Source organism: Mastacembelus armatus, chromosome 12 (genome assembly GCF_900324485.2).
Source record: "Mastacembelus armatus chromosome 12, fMasArm1.2, whole genome shotgun sequence".
Classification (NCBI taxonomy): domain Eukaryota; kingdom Metazoa; phylum Chordata; class Actinopteri; order Synbranchiformes; family Mastacembelidae; genus Mastacembelus; species Mastacembelus armatus.
Window position 1 is genome coordinate 6,695,375 of NC_046644.1, and position 14,903 is coordinate 6,710,277.

At 38.1% G+C, this 14,903-nt stretch overlaps 1 protein-coding gene across 6 annotated transcripts in view; it reads right to left on the bottom strand.

Moving 5' to 3' along the window:
* vav2 (vav 2 guanine nucleotide exchange factor) overlaps positions 1-14,903 on the bottom strand; it is a 178,129-nt gene that overhangs the window by 15,253 nt on the left and 147,973 nt on the right. For all 6 annotated transcript variants that reach the window (XM_026296871.2, XM_026296867.2, XM_026296868.2 and 3 more), the window contains exons 6-12: positions 14,207-14,305; positions 12,769-12,837; positions 12,539-12,639; positions 5,576-5,675; positions 3,698-3,793; positions 1,203-1,271; positions 908-994 (exon numbers count right to left, since the gene is read on the bottom strand). In XM_026296871.2, the coding sequence (XP_026152656.1) occupies positions 908-994; positions 1,203-1,271; positions 3,698-3,793; positions 5,576-5,675; positions 12,539-12,639; positions 12,769-12,837; positions 14,207-14,305 (621 nt within the window). The remainder of the gene's footprint in view (positions 1-907; positions 995-1,202; positions 1,272-3,697; positions 3,794-5,575; positions 5,676-12,538; positions 12,640-12,768; positions 12,838-14,206; positions 14,306-14,903) is intronic.

Here is a 14,903-nt window from a genome sequence, read left to right on the forward strand (position 1 = left end):
GACAGGTGTATAAGACATGTTCAAGAATGAATATATTACTCTGTGATGCTCAGTGACTAATCACGCTTACAAAACTTTGCATTTCGGCCAGCTGATAACACTAACCCTGGTGTGCTATTCATTTTTCTACATTTTCCTCTCTGTGAAAGTAAATAAGTGTATATTCCAAAAAACAGTAACATCAGGAAACACTCCCTAAATAATAAATCAGTAATAGTTATGGTTATGAGTGAATTTGCTTAATTAGTCCTGGTTTGAGGTTTAACTGACAGTGGGTCTCTCTCACCACATTAGCTGTAAAAATAAAAACTGATAAACCATATGGTCAAGCTTGTTAATTGCATTTGACTGAAATTATATTTATAATAATTCTGTTTGTTGATTGCAAACCTAATTTATATGATATTTGCTTAGTGTGTTTATGTTTTAAAATGTGTTTACTGAGACTTTGTTCCTGCTCATGTGCAGCTGGTTAGAGAAGAAATGGTGCTAGGAGAATATGGAAATGTGATTACACGGTTATGAAGAAAGTAAGTAAGTCAAGAGCAGAATAAAAAAGAGGTTTGAGTCTATAGCACATAATGAATTTTGTAACCTATAATAAGAGCTCAGTGAGCTTTACTTTGTAGCAGGGAAATGAAAACTTGGATGCCATTTCAGTCTGCTTTTTAAGTGGTAATACCCGACATTACTTTTTTCCAGCTCCTTCTACTCCAAGCCAGTGAGATAAGAAGATATAATTACCAATACAGCAATCTATGTAACCAGTAGAGTAAGAAGTTGATTAAAATAACAGGGTTTTAAGGTCCTTAAAGATGGATTAAGTGAAACAATCTTACAATCTAAACTATTATATCAACACATGCTCCAGATGAAAAGTAGTGACAGAGGAGTTCACAGTACTTACAAGATTTTCTATTGAACTTTGGAATTCACTTATTTTCTTCAGTGTCTCATTGTCCCTCTTGACTTCGTTGATGTACATGGCCAGGTCCTGAGAGAGCGAGGCAAACGTTTTTTTCAGCCTCACACTGAAAATCTTTCTGACATCTGTCATGTCATGGAAGACTTTTGGTACTTTGAGCCACAGTAGCTGTATGAAACAATCTATACAGCTTTGGCTTGGAGTGCTGCAGAGTTATGTAATATTTTTTATAAAGCACACTCAGGAACACATGCATACAAACACGTGCAACACAGACCTGCATAGCCTCCAGTGCCTCCTTGAGCTGTTGTCTCTCTGGTCGGTCAGTTGAGTGACTTAAAAGTTCCTGTGGATGGAAAATATCACTCTAATTACTATTATTGTTGTTGTTGTTACAGTTGGAATTGTTTTCTAAAATGCCTCTAACCTTCATAAACTTATCAGAACAGCAACAAACAACTTAAACATACAGTTTTGAAATGTACTAGGACAACTCTTTCCTGTGTTTATGGATAATGACAGATGTGCAGGTAAACAAGTTGTAGCTGAGCACCGTCAACAGCAAAATCACATACAGAAAAGTAAAAGACCCATCGAAGCTAGAGAAATGGCTGACTTCCTCTTAGTCAATCAATAACCAATATATTACATCATTTTGAACTGTAATCATTTTCCTCCTGTCTCCTCGAACATATTGGAGTGATTTATAAAACATTGTAGAGCTGTGGTGGAATACAGCCTGTTTCCCGAGGAAAAACAGATCTTATCAGATATTCTATAGTTTTAGAAAGGAAAACAACATTTGTAACACGATTAAACAAACTTCCTCCTTAAACGCAGCAATGAGCCGCACCAAACGGGTTCAGCCGGGTTATGTCAATGTGGTCTGGTCAGTTTTGTCTGAAATGTTGCCCAAGATGAAAAAATGTTACTGTAGCATGTTAACAGAAGGAACAAAACCTTCACGCTGACCCATATCCAAAACTAAGATTGCATTTTTACCGGATTACATAGGATATTTGAACTCAATACTTGCATGCAAAAGTAACAATAATCCAAAGGGCATCTATTGTCATTCAGTAAGAGTGAAGTTAAAAGTTCTGTTTGCAAATCTAATTACAATACAATGGTCAGTACAACAGTGATGAACTGTAAATCTTAAAAGCAATGCAGCTAGAATTAACAGTATTTGTTACAAGTTCTTCCAATGCAACAACAAACAAATATGTCTATTTTTTAACCAAGAAACCTGCTGACTTTGCAGATCTTTACAATACTGTGTTCTGTCACTTCTTCTATTTCCAGACAGTGGCAACATGCTACTGTACAGCCCAAACACTCATAAAAGCAAATATTCAAACTCTGCTTGAGTATTACCTCTGAGATGACTGTGCTGAATTCACTTTATTTAGAGTGCAGCTAAATGATGATGAAACCAAATAGGAAACTGCTCCCATGATATATATGCAACATCAACTTAAGATGTGCCCTTAGGCATGATTGGACACACACACACAAAAGAGGACTTGTCAGTCTGACATTCCCCAAGGCCACACCATACAACAGAGCTTTACTGCAAAAGCTGTGGGAAGCAGTGAAATGGGGTGCGTTTAATCAGATTAGTGCACGCTTGATTTGACCTCAGTGTCTTGCTGAGTCTCCTGCTGGGTTCGATTCAAAAAAGTAGAGAAGTTGCAGTATTTTGTGTGCGGTCCTAAAATCACCTGACACAAACACTTGCCCCCACCCTCCCATCCATTAGCACTGCATCATAAACTTCTATGCTCATCCATAATTGAGATACAAAGCCAATTAATCATGGAGATAACGGTGTCAAGCATGTTTATGAACTCCAGGAGGGGAATGCCAAGGACAAAATATTAGCTGGAAGGAGAGAGGTTAGACACTGTGCTTACCTACATTTTCATATTAGTGGAACAGATCAGTACTGTAGCCAGTACTGTCCATAAGGGTATGACACACTAAACTATAACTGTACTAATCAAAGTAACTACATTAAATACTTCTAAAATACTATATACCAATTGCCAATTCTACTGTGAGGAAGAAAATTTTTTTTTTTCAACCTTAAACTTGAAATAAGACTATTATTATGTTCTCATAACAGTCAAGCTATACACCAAGGACATGGATATATTGCTCTACTGAGACAAAACTGACACAAAGCTTAGCCTTTGATTGGGATATTTTTAGGTTCATTTGTAATCAAAATGTCAATATATATGAACCAGAGAGCAGAGGAACAATAATGGAAACAATAAATGAAAAGGCAAGATGCAATAGATTAAATGCCAAGTAACATGCACTTTGTTACCAGTGACTTTATAAAGCTACAAAGTGCAACTTCCAAAAGGATCAATTGCATGTGGCAAGTAGAAAAGTGTGAGTACCCTCACCTCAACTGCATATGTGCCTAACAACAATGATATTTTTTGCCATCCTGTCCCTTTTTTGTTGTGGTCATATAACAAAGATAAATAAGGTGATGTATGGATAACAAATAGCTACCAATGCCTTCAAACCATAGCATTTGTTGCAATCTGTTAAATATGGTGAAGGAACTCTAATATCTGGTCTTTTATTATGAGAATCAGAAAGTCAGTTACTCTGCATGGTCATTTATTGACTTGTGACCTACACACTGTGTTCAAACATAACCCTTATGATAATGTATCAAGCATAAAATTGTTGCTTGTCAATTTAAACAGCATGCCTTCACTGTAGGTGAAACAGATATGAGATGTTGCCTACCTTCAGTAGTAAGTGATACTTCAACACCCTCTGCATGGGAACCACAAGAAGATCCTGCAGCTTGAACTTCCCTTCTTGCACTTTCATAGTACATTCCTGTGGAACAATGACACAAGCAGCAGGACAATTATTATACCTAGTATAATGCAGCATTGTACATTTCCTACTAACAAGCATCCATTCACTGTTTAATAATTTATTGTGTCTTTCTGTATCGCTGCTGTTGGTTCCACACATTCAAGGGGTATTTACAACAATGAGGCCAGTTTATTCTTCAGGGCACCGGGCTCTGGTCATGCCAGCCATTTACAACACAATTACTCTGCATGCTGACTGGGAAATACCTCTGACTCATGAATTCATGTGTATGAAGTCCACACTGGCTCCATAAGAAACAGTCTTTTTGTTAGCATCATCCTATAAGGCTTCTTCACAATATTTGTGTGTAGGTGTTGATTCAGTTTCTATAAATGTGCAGTAGCAGGGACAGCTTATCCCTCTTTACAAACAAGGTTTTTATGCAAAGAGACTGTAGATGTTTTTCCCTGTTACAAAGCTCTTCTATTTTGAGAGATAGTGTCAAGACTGTAATAACCTCGTTTTTTGTTAACAGCCCATAGAGCCATTTCTTTGGCCATGCTAACTGCTGATGTGGCTTGTTCCCATGATTATTAAAGGAAAGTGTTAGCTTTCTCTATGCTATCATAAATTTAGATTATTCTAAGGACTCCAGACTTGGAGAAGGTCAGACAATAGTAGTAGCACCCAAAGGAGACTCTGGGTGTCACTCAGATTTAATTCATACATCTAATACTTTTTCTCTATGAAAATGCATGAAACAAAAAAGATGCAATTTAAAATCTACTACTATCATCACTCACTGTAATAAAAAATAAAACCACCATGTTTGTGGTTATGCTCTGTCAAAATACTGAGAACTAAACAGCTCTAAGTGCAAACTGCATTGTTTGCCTTTAAGAAGTCATGACAACATCAAATGTGGATCCCATTTATAAATCTGTTTAAGTCATTACGTAATGACTGTACTGATTTTGTAAGAGAAGATGTCAGATTCTGTAGAATTTGATTAGCGTATTTCTCAATTTGTCTTAAAATATGGCCAGATCATCATCTAAATTGCAATCATGTACTTCTTTTTAATCCTTGACACATAAGTCATTGTATTGTTCTTGTCCATACTGAATAAATCATTAAAATTTTAACAGTGTGGGTTGAAAAAATAAGAACCCCTTGGCTAATGACATCAACAAAAACTAATTAGAGTCAGGAGCTGGCAAACCTGGAGTCCAAGCAATGAAACCAGATGGGCTTGAGCTACTTTGATATATATAGTGAGGTGAAGATTTATAAAGAAAACACTCATATAAAACACTCAAACATTTTGAATTTGTTAGATAGAAGTAGCATCTGTTGATGTGAAGCATGCCTCACAAAAATAGATCTTAAAAGACTTGGGATTAAGGATTGTTAATTTGCATAAGCCTGGAAAGGTTTATAAAGTAATCTCAGAGAGTTTAGATATCCCTCAGTCAGAGATGATTCTGCACTGCGGAAACTCTCCCTAGAAGTAGCTAAGAATAATCCAAAGAACAATGCAGAACATCACAGGAATTAAAACAGAAGACTTAAACATATCACTGGGCTCAGCTGACAGATAGACCCCTTTAAAGGTCACGAATCAAAGGTTTACACTCCAATGGGCTCACAAACATCCAAATATGCTGAACCCTGGCTGCTCATGTATTCTTATTCACTATGAAAAGGTCATGTGCACTGCTTATAGTGTAATAGATTATTTTTGGTCATGTGCACTACATCAGTCAGTTGTCAACTATTCGTGTGACATGAGGACTTTACCTCTACTTTAATCTTGACATCCTCTCGTGTTGCTATTAGCTCATCCAGTGTCTTCTGGGCATTTTCCATGTGGCTGCAGTACTGGCCATAGATCAACAACCTGGAGGGGAACATTCAGTAACATCAGCTGTTAATTTAAATACACACGCACTGCTCGTCATCCTTCATGTTCACAATACGCGCCAAAGGACAAACTGCACTCCAAGGTGGTCTCCCTGCCATTATCTTTCAACCTTAATAGAGGTTAAGACAGAAAAGGGGGAACAAACCCCAAACCTCAGTGAAATAGCCACTACACTCAATGTGTATCATTAACAATAAACCTCCAGTCATCATTTTGAAGGCTCTCTAATCCATCAAACATATTTTTCCCTATAAATAAAGAAATTCGTAAAAGCAACCTGAGTAAAGACCCAATTTGACTTTTCAATAAAAAGTATTGAAAAGAAAAAGAATATCAAAGTAAGTAAGTGCAGTCTCTGGCTTTCTGTTTAGGTCAATCATTTTTAAGCTCTTAACTTCATTCACTCCCTTAAGGCACTCTGCAGCTGAACACATCTTACAAATGTTTGAGCTTCAAATGATGAAACATTAATGTCTGTTAAGGGAAAGTTATATGCCTATGAGCTTTTGATTCCTGTCCTCTGTGGCCGCGGGAAAACTCAAAATCTGTTTAAAAGGTTTTAGTTAATAACCGAAAAATAAGGCTTAACAAGAACTAAGAGTACTTTTCTTAATTTTTAAATATGACAGTGCTTTTAAATATATACTGAGATAAAGGAGTTTACTGCTTGATTAGCTCTAAACTGGTGACTGTCTCAGAGCCTGTAGGCAATGTGCTGCACGTTAATTTAAAGATTAATAACACAATTTAAGAGGTCAGTCTAAGAGTCATTTCGCACTATAGGGGGCAGATAAATGAATATGTGAATAAAGTATTCTGATTAGGAATTTGTGATACCATGAATAAGTAATGACTGGATTACTATCCCAGGGCAATATCTGGAGGGGCGGCATCCTCACGCCAATAAGCTATAATCACAGAGCACTAATGAAAGACACTGCTTTATATTAGTTATTTAGCAGAGTTCCTCTTATCAGTAAGAGAGGAAATAAAATCTCTTAATTTTCAGCAGTGTGGCTACAAGGGCTGTGTTCATTAGATTTTATAATGGGGCCCTGACACAGATCTGTGGGTTCAGCTGGGAGGGAGTTCAAAGTCATCTTGCCTGGAGGATGCCACTGCACGTGGCACACATTCCTCTCACTCACTGAGTCAAAGTAGGGCATTGGCACTGCTGGTATAATGTAGTGCTACACCCACCCCCCCCATGGTAGAGTTGGCGCTGCAATCTCTTAATCTGAATCTTGAGAGGGTGAGGCAGTGTGGAGAGCTGGCACCCTGAAATCTAATCAAGCCTGCGATAGATCTGTGACACAGATACGGGCATGGCTGCAAACAGACTGAGCAGCAACATCACACTGACTCCTGTTCTTTCCCTAATTATACACAGATACACCTACATGTTAGTTACCTAATTTTAAGTTCCATACACTGCACATCAGACTTGCTATTTTTGAGATATTTTAAATCAGCAGGTTAGTTTAAATGGCTTTTCGCTTCATAGCTTCATTCATCCATGCACTGTTGTAAATAAAAATATAACAAATAAACGTACTGTAAATATATTTACTTATTATCCTACAGCTATGATTCTGCTGCTTATATTAGTTATATTAGTTAAAAATAAAAGATTTTTAACTAATATAAAGGCATATATTCAATGGAATAACTCTGCTGTAGCAATGTTTCTATGGTGTTGAGGCTGTAAATGTGATGCAGTGTTATTATTTTTGTCGACACAGACGCAAAATGTTCTGTTTTACCAGAACATTTCTGCCACATGCACTCATCAGAGATCTAACAGAGATGATGACTGGAGCTTTGGAGTTTTGTCTTGGACCCCCCCCTGCAGTGAAGCTCCTACCCTGGTTAACAATACATTGATTAAGACTTGATCCACACTCAGGGAGACAGCTTGCCTAAGCTTCTGCTTCTTCAGCACAACAAAGTGATTGAGATTAATGGGAGCCTTGATCAATTGGAAGACAGCAGACGGTCTGTGCACTATAGCGAAAATCCAGGGGTACGTACCAGAGACACCTATCATTCAGTAAGTTATCAGGGCATAATGTACCATGAAGATCTTCTTTTAAGAACCGTGAAGGAAATGCATAGGGTTCGAGCTCCTGGTATGAATGTAAGAAATTTAATGAATTGTAGTCATGAAATGATTAAAATAAAAAAATAAAAAACCTAGCAAACAAAATAGACGGGCAAAGACAGAAAATGTTCAACAAACTCCTTAAGGGCCTTGTTGTACAATGCATGACAGCTAGATCTTATAGATCAATGTATGTTCTTAGTAAGAAAGATTTAAAGAATTAAAGGGACCAAAATTACTTTTCTTCCAGCAATGGCAAGAACTAAGTGGATAAAAAGATGAAAAGAGCGATTTGTATGCTCATATTGCTGAGTTGGAAAGAAGGTCCTTTAGTATACGTGTGTGTGTGTGTGTGTGTGTGTGTTTGTGAATATACGTTTTTATCGGCTCCACTGTGTGCACCTTGAGCAAGCAGTTCATTCCCCAATGCCTGAGGGCTCACTTTCTGAAGCTTCCATTTCCACCAAACCATACCCAGCCAAAGATCCAGCATGATGATGATGTGATGAGTAGGCGTTTTAGCCTCTTTTTGCTCATAGGTTTGGTTTCATAGCAGATTTATTATATAGTATAATCTTTTTAACCACATTACCCACAGCAGGCCAGTATTTTCAGCAAAAAAAAAAAACACTTATAAAACCACTTTATAATGCAACTTTTTAAACGCAACTCTATGCATATTGGCCTGTGTAGCATGCCAAATGGGCAATATAGTTCAACTGTATCTAATATTCTCTTGTCACAGATGTTCACCACCTTGGAAAGGTGATGTGTAACAGGTTATATGTAAATAACACAGTATTTTGTAGAGTTCACACAAGATGGATCTCATTAGCTGAGAATAATACACCTTGCAGGTCTCCAGTGTAAAAACAGAAAGGTATAATTTAATGGCACCAAAATATCACACCCAAGGTTGTGGTTAAATCACATGACAAGTCAAATCAACAACTGGATTCCATGTTGTGTGGAAATATATTATATGTTTACCCATTTAATTAATAACAGCCCTTCATCTGATATTTGAGAAGCTAGTCGCAGGCTGTGTCCTCTCCCCAAGAAAGGCAGTGAAACAAAAGAGATAATGACACACAAGCACACTGCAGCACGCGTACACTCTTGGCCCAGTCAGCCATAATTAGTCCGTGACACTGTGATGAGCACACTCTGCTGAACACCTCATTGGGACACGCTGCAGTTGGAGGTAACGACTCATAATTTCCTGCTTTTTCATTGCATCTCTGCTTCAATATTTGTAATCTGAAAAAAAAAAAAAAAAACAAAAAAAAAAAAACCACACTGTGGACACAAGAAGAAAAAAGTCCAAAATTTCGAATTAGGGATTGAGAATCAAAATTACTAAAGCTTCAAAACTGGATGAAATAATCAAACGATACAATAAAGATCTCAAGCAATCATTCAGTCAAACAATTATAGTAAATTTCTAAAGGTCCATTATTTTCTACAATGGAGCAGCAATGATCCAAACACGGCTTTGTTTTTGTGTCTTAGAGCATGTTGATGTGAATTTTATTCTCACTGATAATAGAAAAATGAGTAGGATTTCTTGCCAAATTTTTAGAAGGGATATTAGTCTATGTTCAGAGAGAGACAAAGTTGTTCCCTGAACCAGTAGGATGGGGCCCATTAAGTCTGAACCATTAAAACACAAATAAAAGCTGACATTTTTTCTTCTTTAAGGGCTATTTGGCCATGTCTTCATTTGTGCCACCGTGGCGAAACGAACCTCGAAACAGCAGAGGTGTATGAGGCAGTGTTTCTTTGGGTTAGAGAGTTTGCTGGTGGAGTAAAAACTTGTTTACATTCTTTTTGAGTGTCGGAGATACTGCCCAGTTGTGATGGCCTCTTTTCATAATGAGGATGCTGCCATGCATGTTATTTCACAGAAAATGCAATTTTGAGTAACTGCGCCCTGGGCCTTCACCCCCACCCTCATGGAACCCTGCGAGCCGACAAAGGCGACTGAGGAAATCTCCCGGCAAACCAGAAGTGACAGGCTGTGGCGCCAGCTAATATTCTCTGACACATGGCATTGGGACCCCCTCACCTCCACTCAACATATCCAGCACACAGCAAATGGAGGAGAACACAGAGCAAAGACCTCCAATAAAGAGGCTCACAGTGTGGCCACGATTAGGCACTGCGACGATATATGGAAGCCAGATTACTCCGGAAATGAGTTGGGGAATGTCACAAATGAGGATATCAACAAGAGGGTACTTAGATGCCCATTTAGTTTATAGAGCTACCTCTGGGCACACTTTTCCATTCAGCCTGGTTCTGGCTGTTTAGGAATTGAGAAGTAGTCAAGATAACCAGTGACATTTTCTGCATGGCATTCTGTTCAATGACAAACAGAAAAAAAGCGCTTTTCATCTTTGGCACCGACGTGAGAAAAAAAGATACAAGCACATTGTTGTAAAGGTCACTGAGACGTACAAGCATAGATAACCAAATTAATTATTCCAAGCCAGGTCCTCAGGAAAACCACCAAGATGCCTGATGAGAGCAATGTTATGAAGAGTCTAAATCCCTTGGTCCCTCTTGTTTATTGCCATCAACAGACAAGACTTCAGTGGCTCATAATGAGGCAGATATACATGTCAATCACATGCACAGAGTCAAAGCCAGTTATGCACAGAATCTGCAAATCTAATGAATTGTTTTCTTAAAATACCCCTGCAATGCTTTCTGAAGAATGTTGAAATTATAACAAATGAATGGCATGTCATCTGCAAATTTGTTTATGAATAGAAAGTAAACATTAGAGATCCAGTATCTGGCAGAGGCAGACGGTTATAATCCCTTGCAAAATAAGAACAATGTACTCTTGGTCTTTTTTAATCTTTAGGCTCCTTAGTTCCAGTGAATGAAAATCATAATACTATAGCATATAATGATCTTTTATGATCTAAAGTTTCACAGTCTTGACTATACAATCCAGGTCACTGCAGGTCCTTGAAGAAATGGTTTTCCCAGTCTGATGTGATAGAACTTGACTGGCCTGCAGAGAACCCTGACATCAACCACATACAACAGCACCTTATCGCCTTATATCAGTGTTGGGCCTCACTAATGCTCCTGCAGCTGCATGGGAGCAAATCCCTACCACTACATTTGTTGAAATGTTGGAATGACATGTTACTAGGTGTAAGGTTCACGATTACAAAAAAGTGTAATTAGGATACACAGCTGTTTACTTATAAGGTAATTTGCAGTCTATTGTTTTCAACATTTCTTTCAACACTCACACAAAACCTGTTGAATCTGCTCGATAAACAATCATCAAACTGTTTCTACTGAATTCACTTCCTCTGCTTCCCCTGTTTCTTCCTGTCCCTGTCCATCTTCTGAGCTTTCATGTGACATTAACGACCTCTCAGTCTTTTTCAAAGCATGACTGGCTAGCTAGCTAGGCCTTGTCTGGTATTGCGTGCAAAATGGTGAATTCCAACCACTGCTCAATCAGATCAGAGACTCAGATGAGCCAAACAAGGAAGAAGACACAGCAGGAGTGTGTGCATGCATGTGTAGCATAGAGGGAGAGTATGTGCCTGCCTCTGTGTATTAGGAATAAAGTCTCTTGTGTCACACCAAGTCTGTGTTATACAGCGCTCTAGGCTTAAGGAAGAGGCCTGCAATGAGTGTATTACCCATGCAGACTGATGACGCCCAAGGAAATAATGTGACTCTCTCTCAGGTTGGTAGGATGAGGGGGAAAATGTATGCTATCAGGGTCACTGTGCAGAGAAATATAACATATATTTATGTATGCAAGAACGGGCATGCACATATGTATGGAGGTTTGTGACTCGCTCAGTAATGGCTGTCTCGTTTGAGAAGAGCAGCACATCGATGGCTGTGTATGGAATCATGACCGGGGCCAGAACCTATCATCGCCGTCATTACCATTACCTATGAAGCAGCAACACTCAGCGCAGCAGGGAGGCGAATCACCGTTTCCCTCAGGGATGCAAATTACCACCACATTGCACAGCGGCTGGGCAAGATGGAGAACAACCCTGTATGGCAGTAACCATCAGCTTTCCCCTGTTCCCAGTGTTTTCTAATACCAATTCTAAAGAAATTTCAAGGAATTTCTTCCCTATACCCCTTATGTTCTTAAAGTTATACAATTCACCAGTTCAGTAATAAAATTTCTGTTGTTTTCATTAGAAATGCACTAGTTGCAAGATTTTCCATTTTTGAAAGTGAACAGGTAATGAACAAAAAAAAAAAAAAAAAAACAAACAAAAAAAAACTTGGAATTAATATTATGAACAAATGTACAAAGATATTTCTGAAGTGGTATTAAATGAATGTATTTCAAAGGTTGTACAAAATCCAGTTTGTTGGAGAACCTGAGTTATACAAATACAGATAAACTAAAACAATGTGTTGTCGAAAAATAAAAGACAACTCTACAGGAATATGAGAAGCTAATGCATTGGTGGAGTGGATTTACCACTTTGGTTGAAGGGGGAACAACTGATGACATGCTCTCTCAGCTTTTTGTTTGAATGGATTTATTCTTTCAACAATAATCCTATCAATCCTCTGACTGATGTGTGGATATTGCAACTTAATGCTGACTCCTCAATTTTAAAGAGCAGGGAAAATGCTGCTTCTACTCAATTATGGTGGATTTTAACATTATGAAAAGAACATAATTTGAATGTGTATAGATGCATATTCGTAAACATTTCCGGGTACTAACCTTTCCTTGAAGTCAAGGAAGATCTTCCCCAGGCCACTTCCACCACTGACTATATTCAGGTCGATGGCTCGCAGGAGGGCAAAGTGGACCTTGATCACATCCTGAGTGAAAACCACAATAAAAAAGTGTAACAAATGCTATGAAGAGACAAAACCAGCATGTCTGTCTGTATGTCTGTCTATACTTTGTAACTTTCCTATCTCAGTGCTATTGCTTAAGTGGTTACTCACCTCAAGGTTGACAAAGATAGCCTCCATCTCCTGTGGACTCAAGACTTGCTTCAATGGGATCATATAATTCTGGAAGAGAATAAGAGTAAACATCTCTAAAGTCCCTCTGAAAGCACCTTTTATCAAAAGTGCTCTTACCAGCTGTTTATTTGAAAGACAGCACAACATAAAGTTCACCGCAGAAAATCAATACCACACTACTCTGTGAAAGACAGAGGCAACATATTATTGTTTACATGGTGCGTGAGTTATTTAATTCCAGGCTATAATGCTGAGTGTGCTATACATGCTGTACAACTGTTTTATATGCTGCGCTTATGCTTACAGAAGAAAAACCGGCTTGTTATTTCACTAATGTTGTTTTATGGTTGTCACATTCCATCATCATAATAATAACAAATAGATCAACTTAGAAGCAATGAAGAGATGACAGCCTTTATTAACCCCAACTCAATTAAGCTTAACGAGTCCTCTGATCATAAGAAGGTTATTTATTCTTATTTAGTCTCATGTTGGTCTGACGGGGAAACCACAGGATACACATTTAGTTTAATGAAATTAGAGGAACGGATGATTTGCGGCCCTCCATCACAGTGCGAATGAAATCTGTCAACATGGAAACTGATGTGTTAGCAGCACTGATCTCAATAATGGTCCATTATCACAAAGAGAGAACTGATGTGTGTGGAGAGCAAGGGTTTATGACTCTTTAAGCTCACACTTAGAGTTTGTCTGCATTTGTTGGCAGCAGTGTTTAGGAGGGTATTGATTTTCCTGGCAATTGAGCAGTAAAGTCTGTTAAGTCCTGTCTTGTACTGCAAAATGAATATGGGCACATACAGTATGGTGGACAGTGAACACACACACGTTCCTTCTGCTTTGATAAACCACATGTAATCATGTAAAATGAAGGCAAGGTAAACAAACAAAGCAAATATAGTGTAGTGACTTAAGAAATGAAGATGTAGGTGATGTCAGTCAGTTATACCCCATACCACTGAAAGGTAAAGATGTTTTCAACTTTCATGAAGTAATGCAAAGTTCTCATCTCATTCTGATTTTAGGCAAAATATATGTGATGTGTAATCTGTAATAAGTATTGGCTTACACCTTTTGGATAAGTAGCACAATGTTGGTTGGCAGCATGTGTGTGTCTTTGGGTCTGTGATGTGCGTGTCTACACTTAAAGCCCCAGGGATCAGTGTCTCCTGTGGGGCCTGAGCCAATAATAACCATATCGATCTGCTCCTGTGACATTTGTAGTCCCCAGTGAATCTGCCAATAGCTGACATTTCCATGCTGTGACCTGACCCACGGGCCAGAGACTCCAACAAAGAACGAGTGACAACAGGAAACTCTAATACAGCATTGCTTGTACCAGGATAAAAATGTCTGCTAATTAAGTCAAACATATCTTCACATGCATCTTGTCACTCACCTTCTCAATGTCCTCTAAAGTCTTATAGTACTTTGCTTCAGTCTCTTGGATCTCCACCAAGCAGCAGTTTCTCTTGTCATCTTCTGTCATTCCCATTTTCTATAGTGAGATAATGAAATATAGTGAGTCAGGACAATTAGGCTGCCTGTGTTTTCTTTTCATTTTTGTTTTTATTACTTATTTTTAGCTTAATATTGACACCAGAATGGACTTCAAGGTAATGACCATGTCTCATTCAGTATCAACGTGGCACACAAACACTGCTAGGGATTTCAAAGCACCATACCAGTTATTTTTCATATTCTAGTACATTTACTGCTTCCATGATTTAGATTTCTGAATTTTTAGCCAAGCTAGCCACTGGTTTGTTTTTATTTACAGGCAATGTGAAAATCTATTTCCACCCTCTAGAAAGTTGTGTAATCCATCAAACGGCATTATTGCTTCAAGATAATGTGATGCAGACTTTTCCAAACATTTTACATTTAAAATGCATGACTATGCAGCCATAACATAACACTGACAAAAAATAAAATTGAAGCAGACTGTGATGAATTACACAATTGCAAAAGTCTCCTTTATTCTATAATCCACTTCTTAAAAACATTACAGCTTTACAGGAATCACTGGGTATATAATTAATCAAATCTGGTAACTGATTATCTTACTGTCTGAAAACAGAAGGAGAAATGCATCC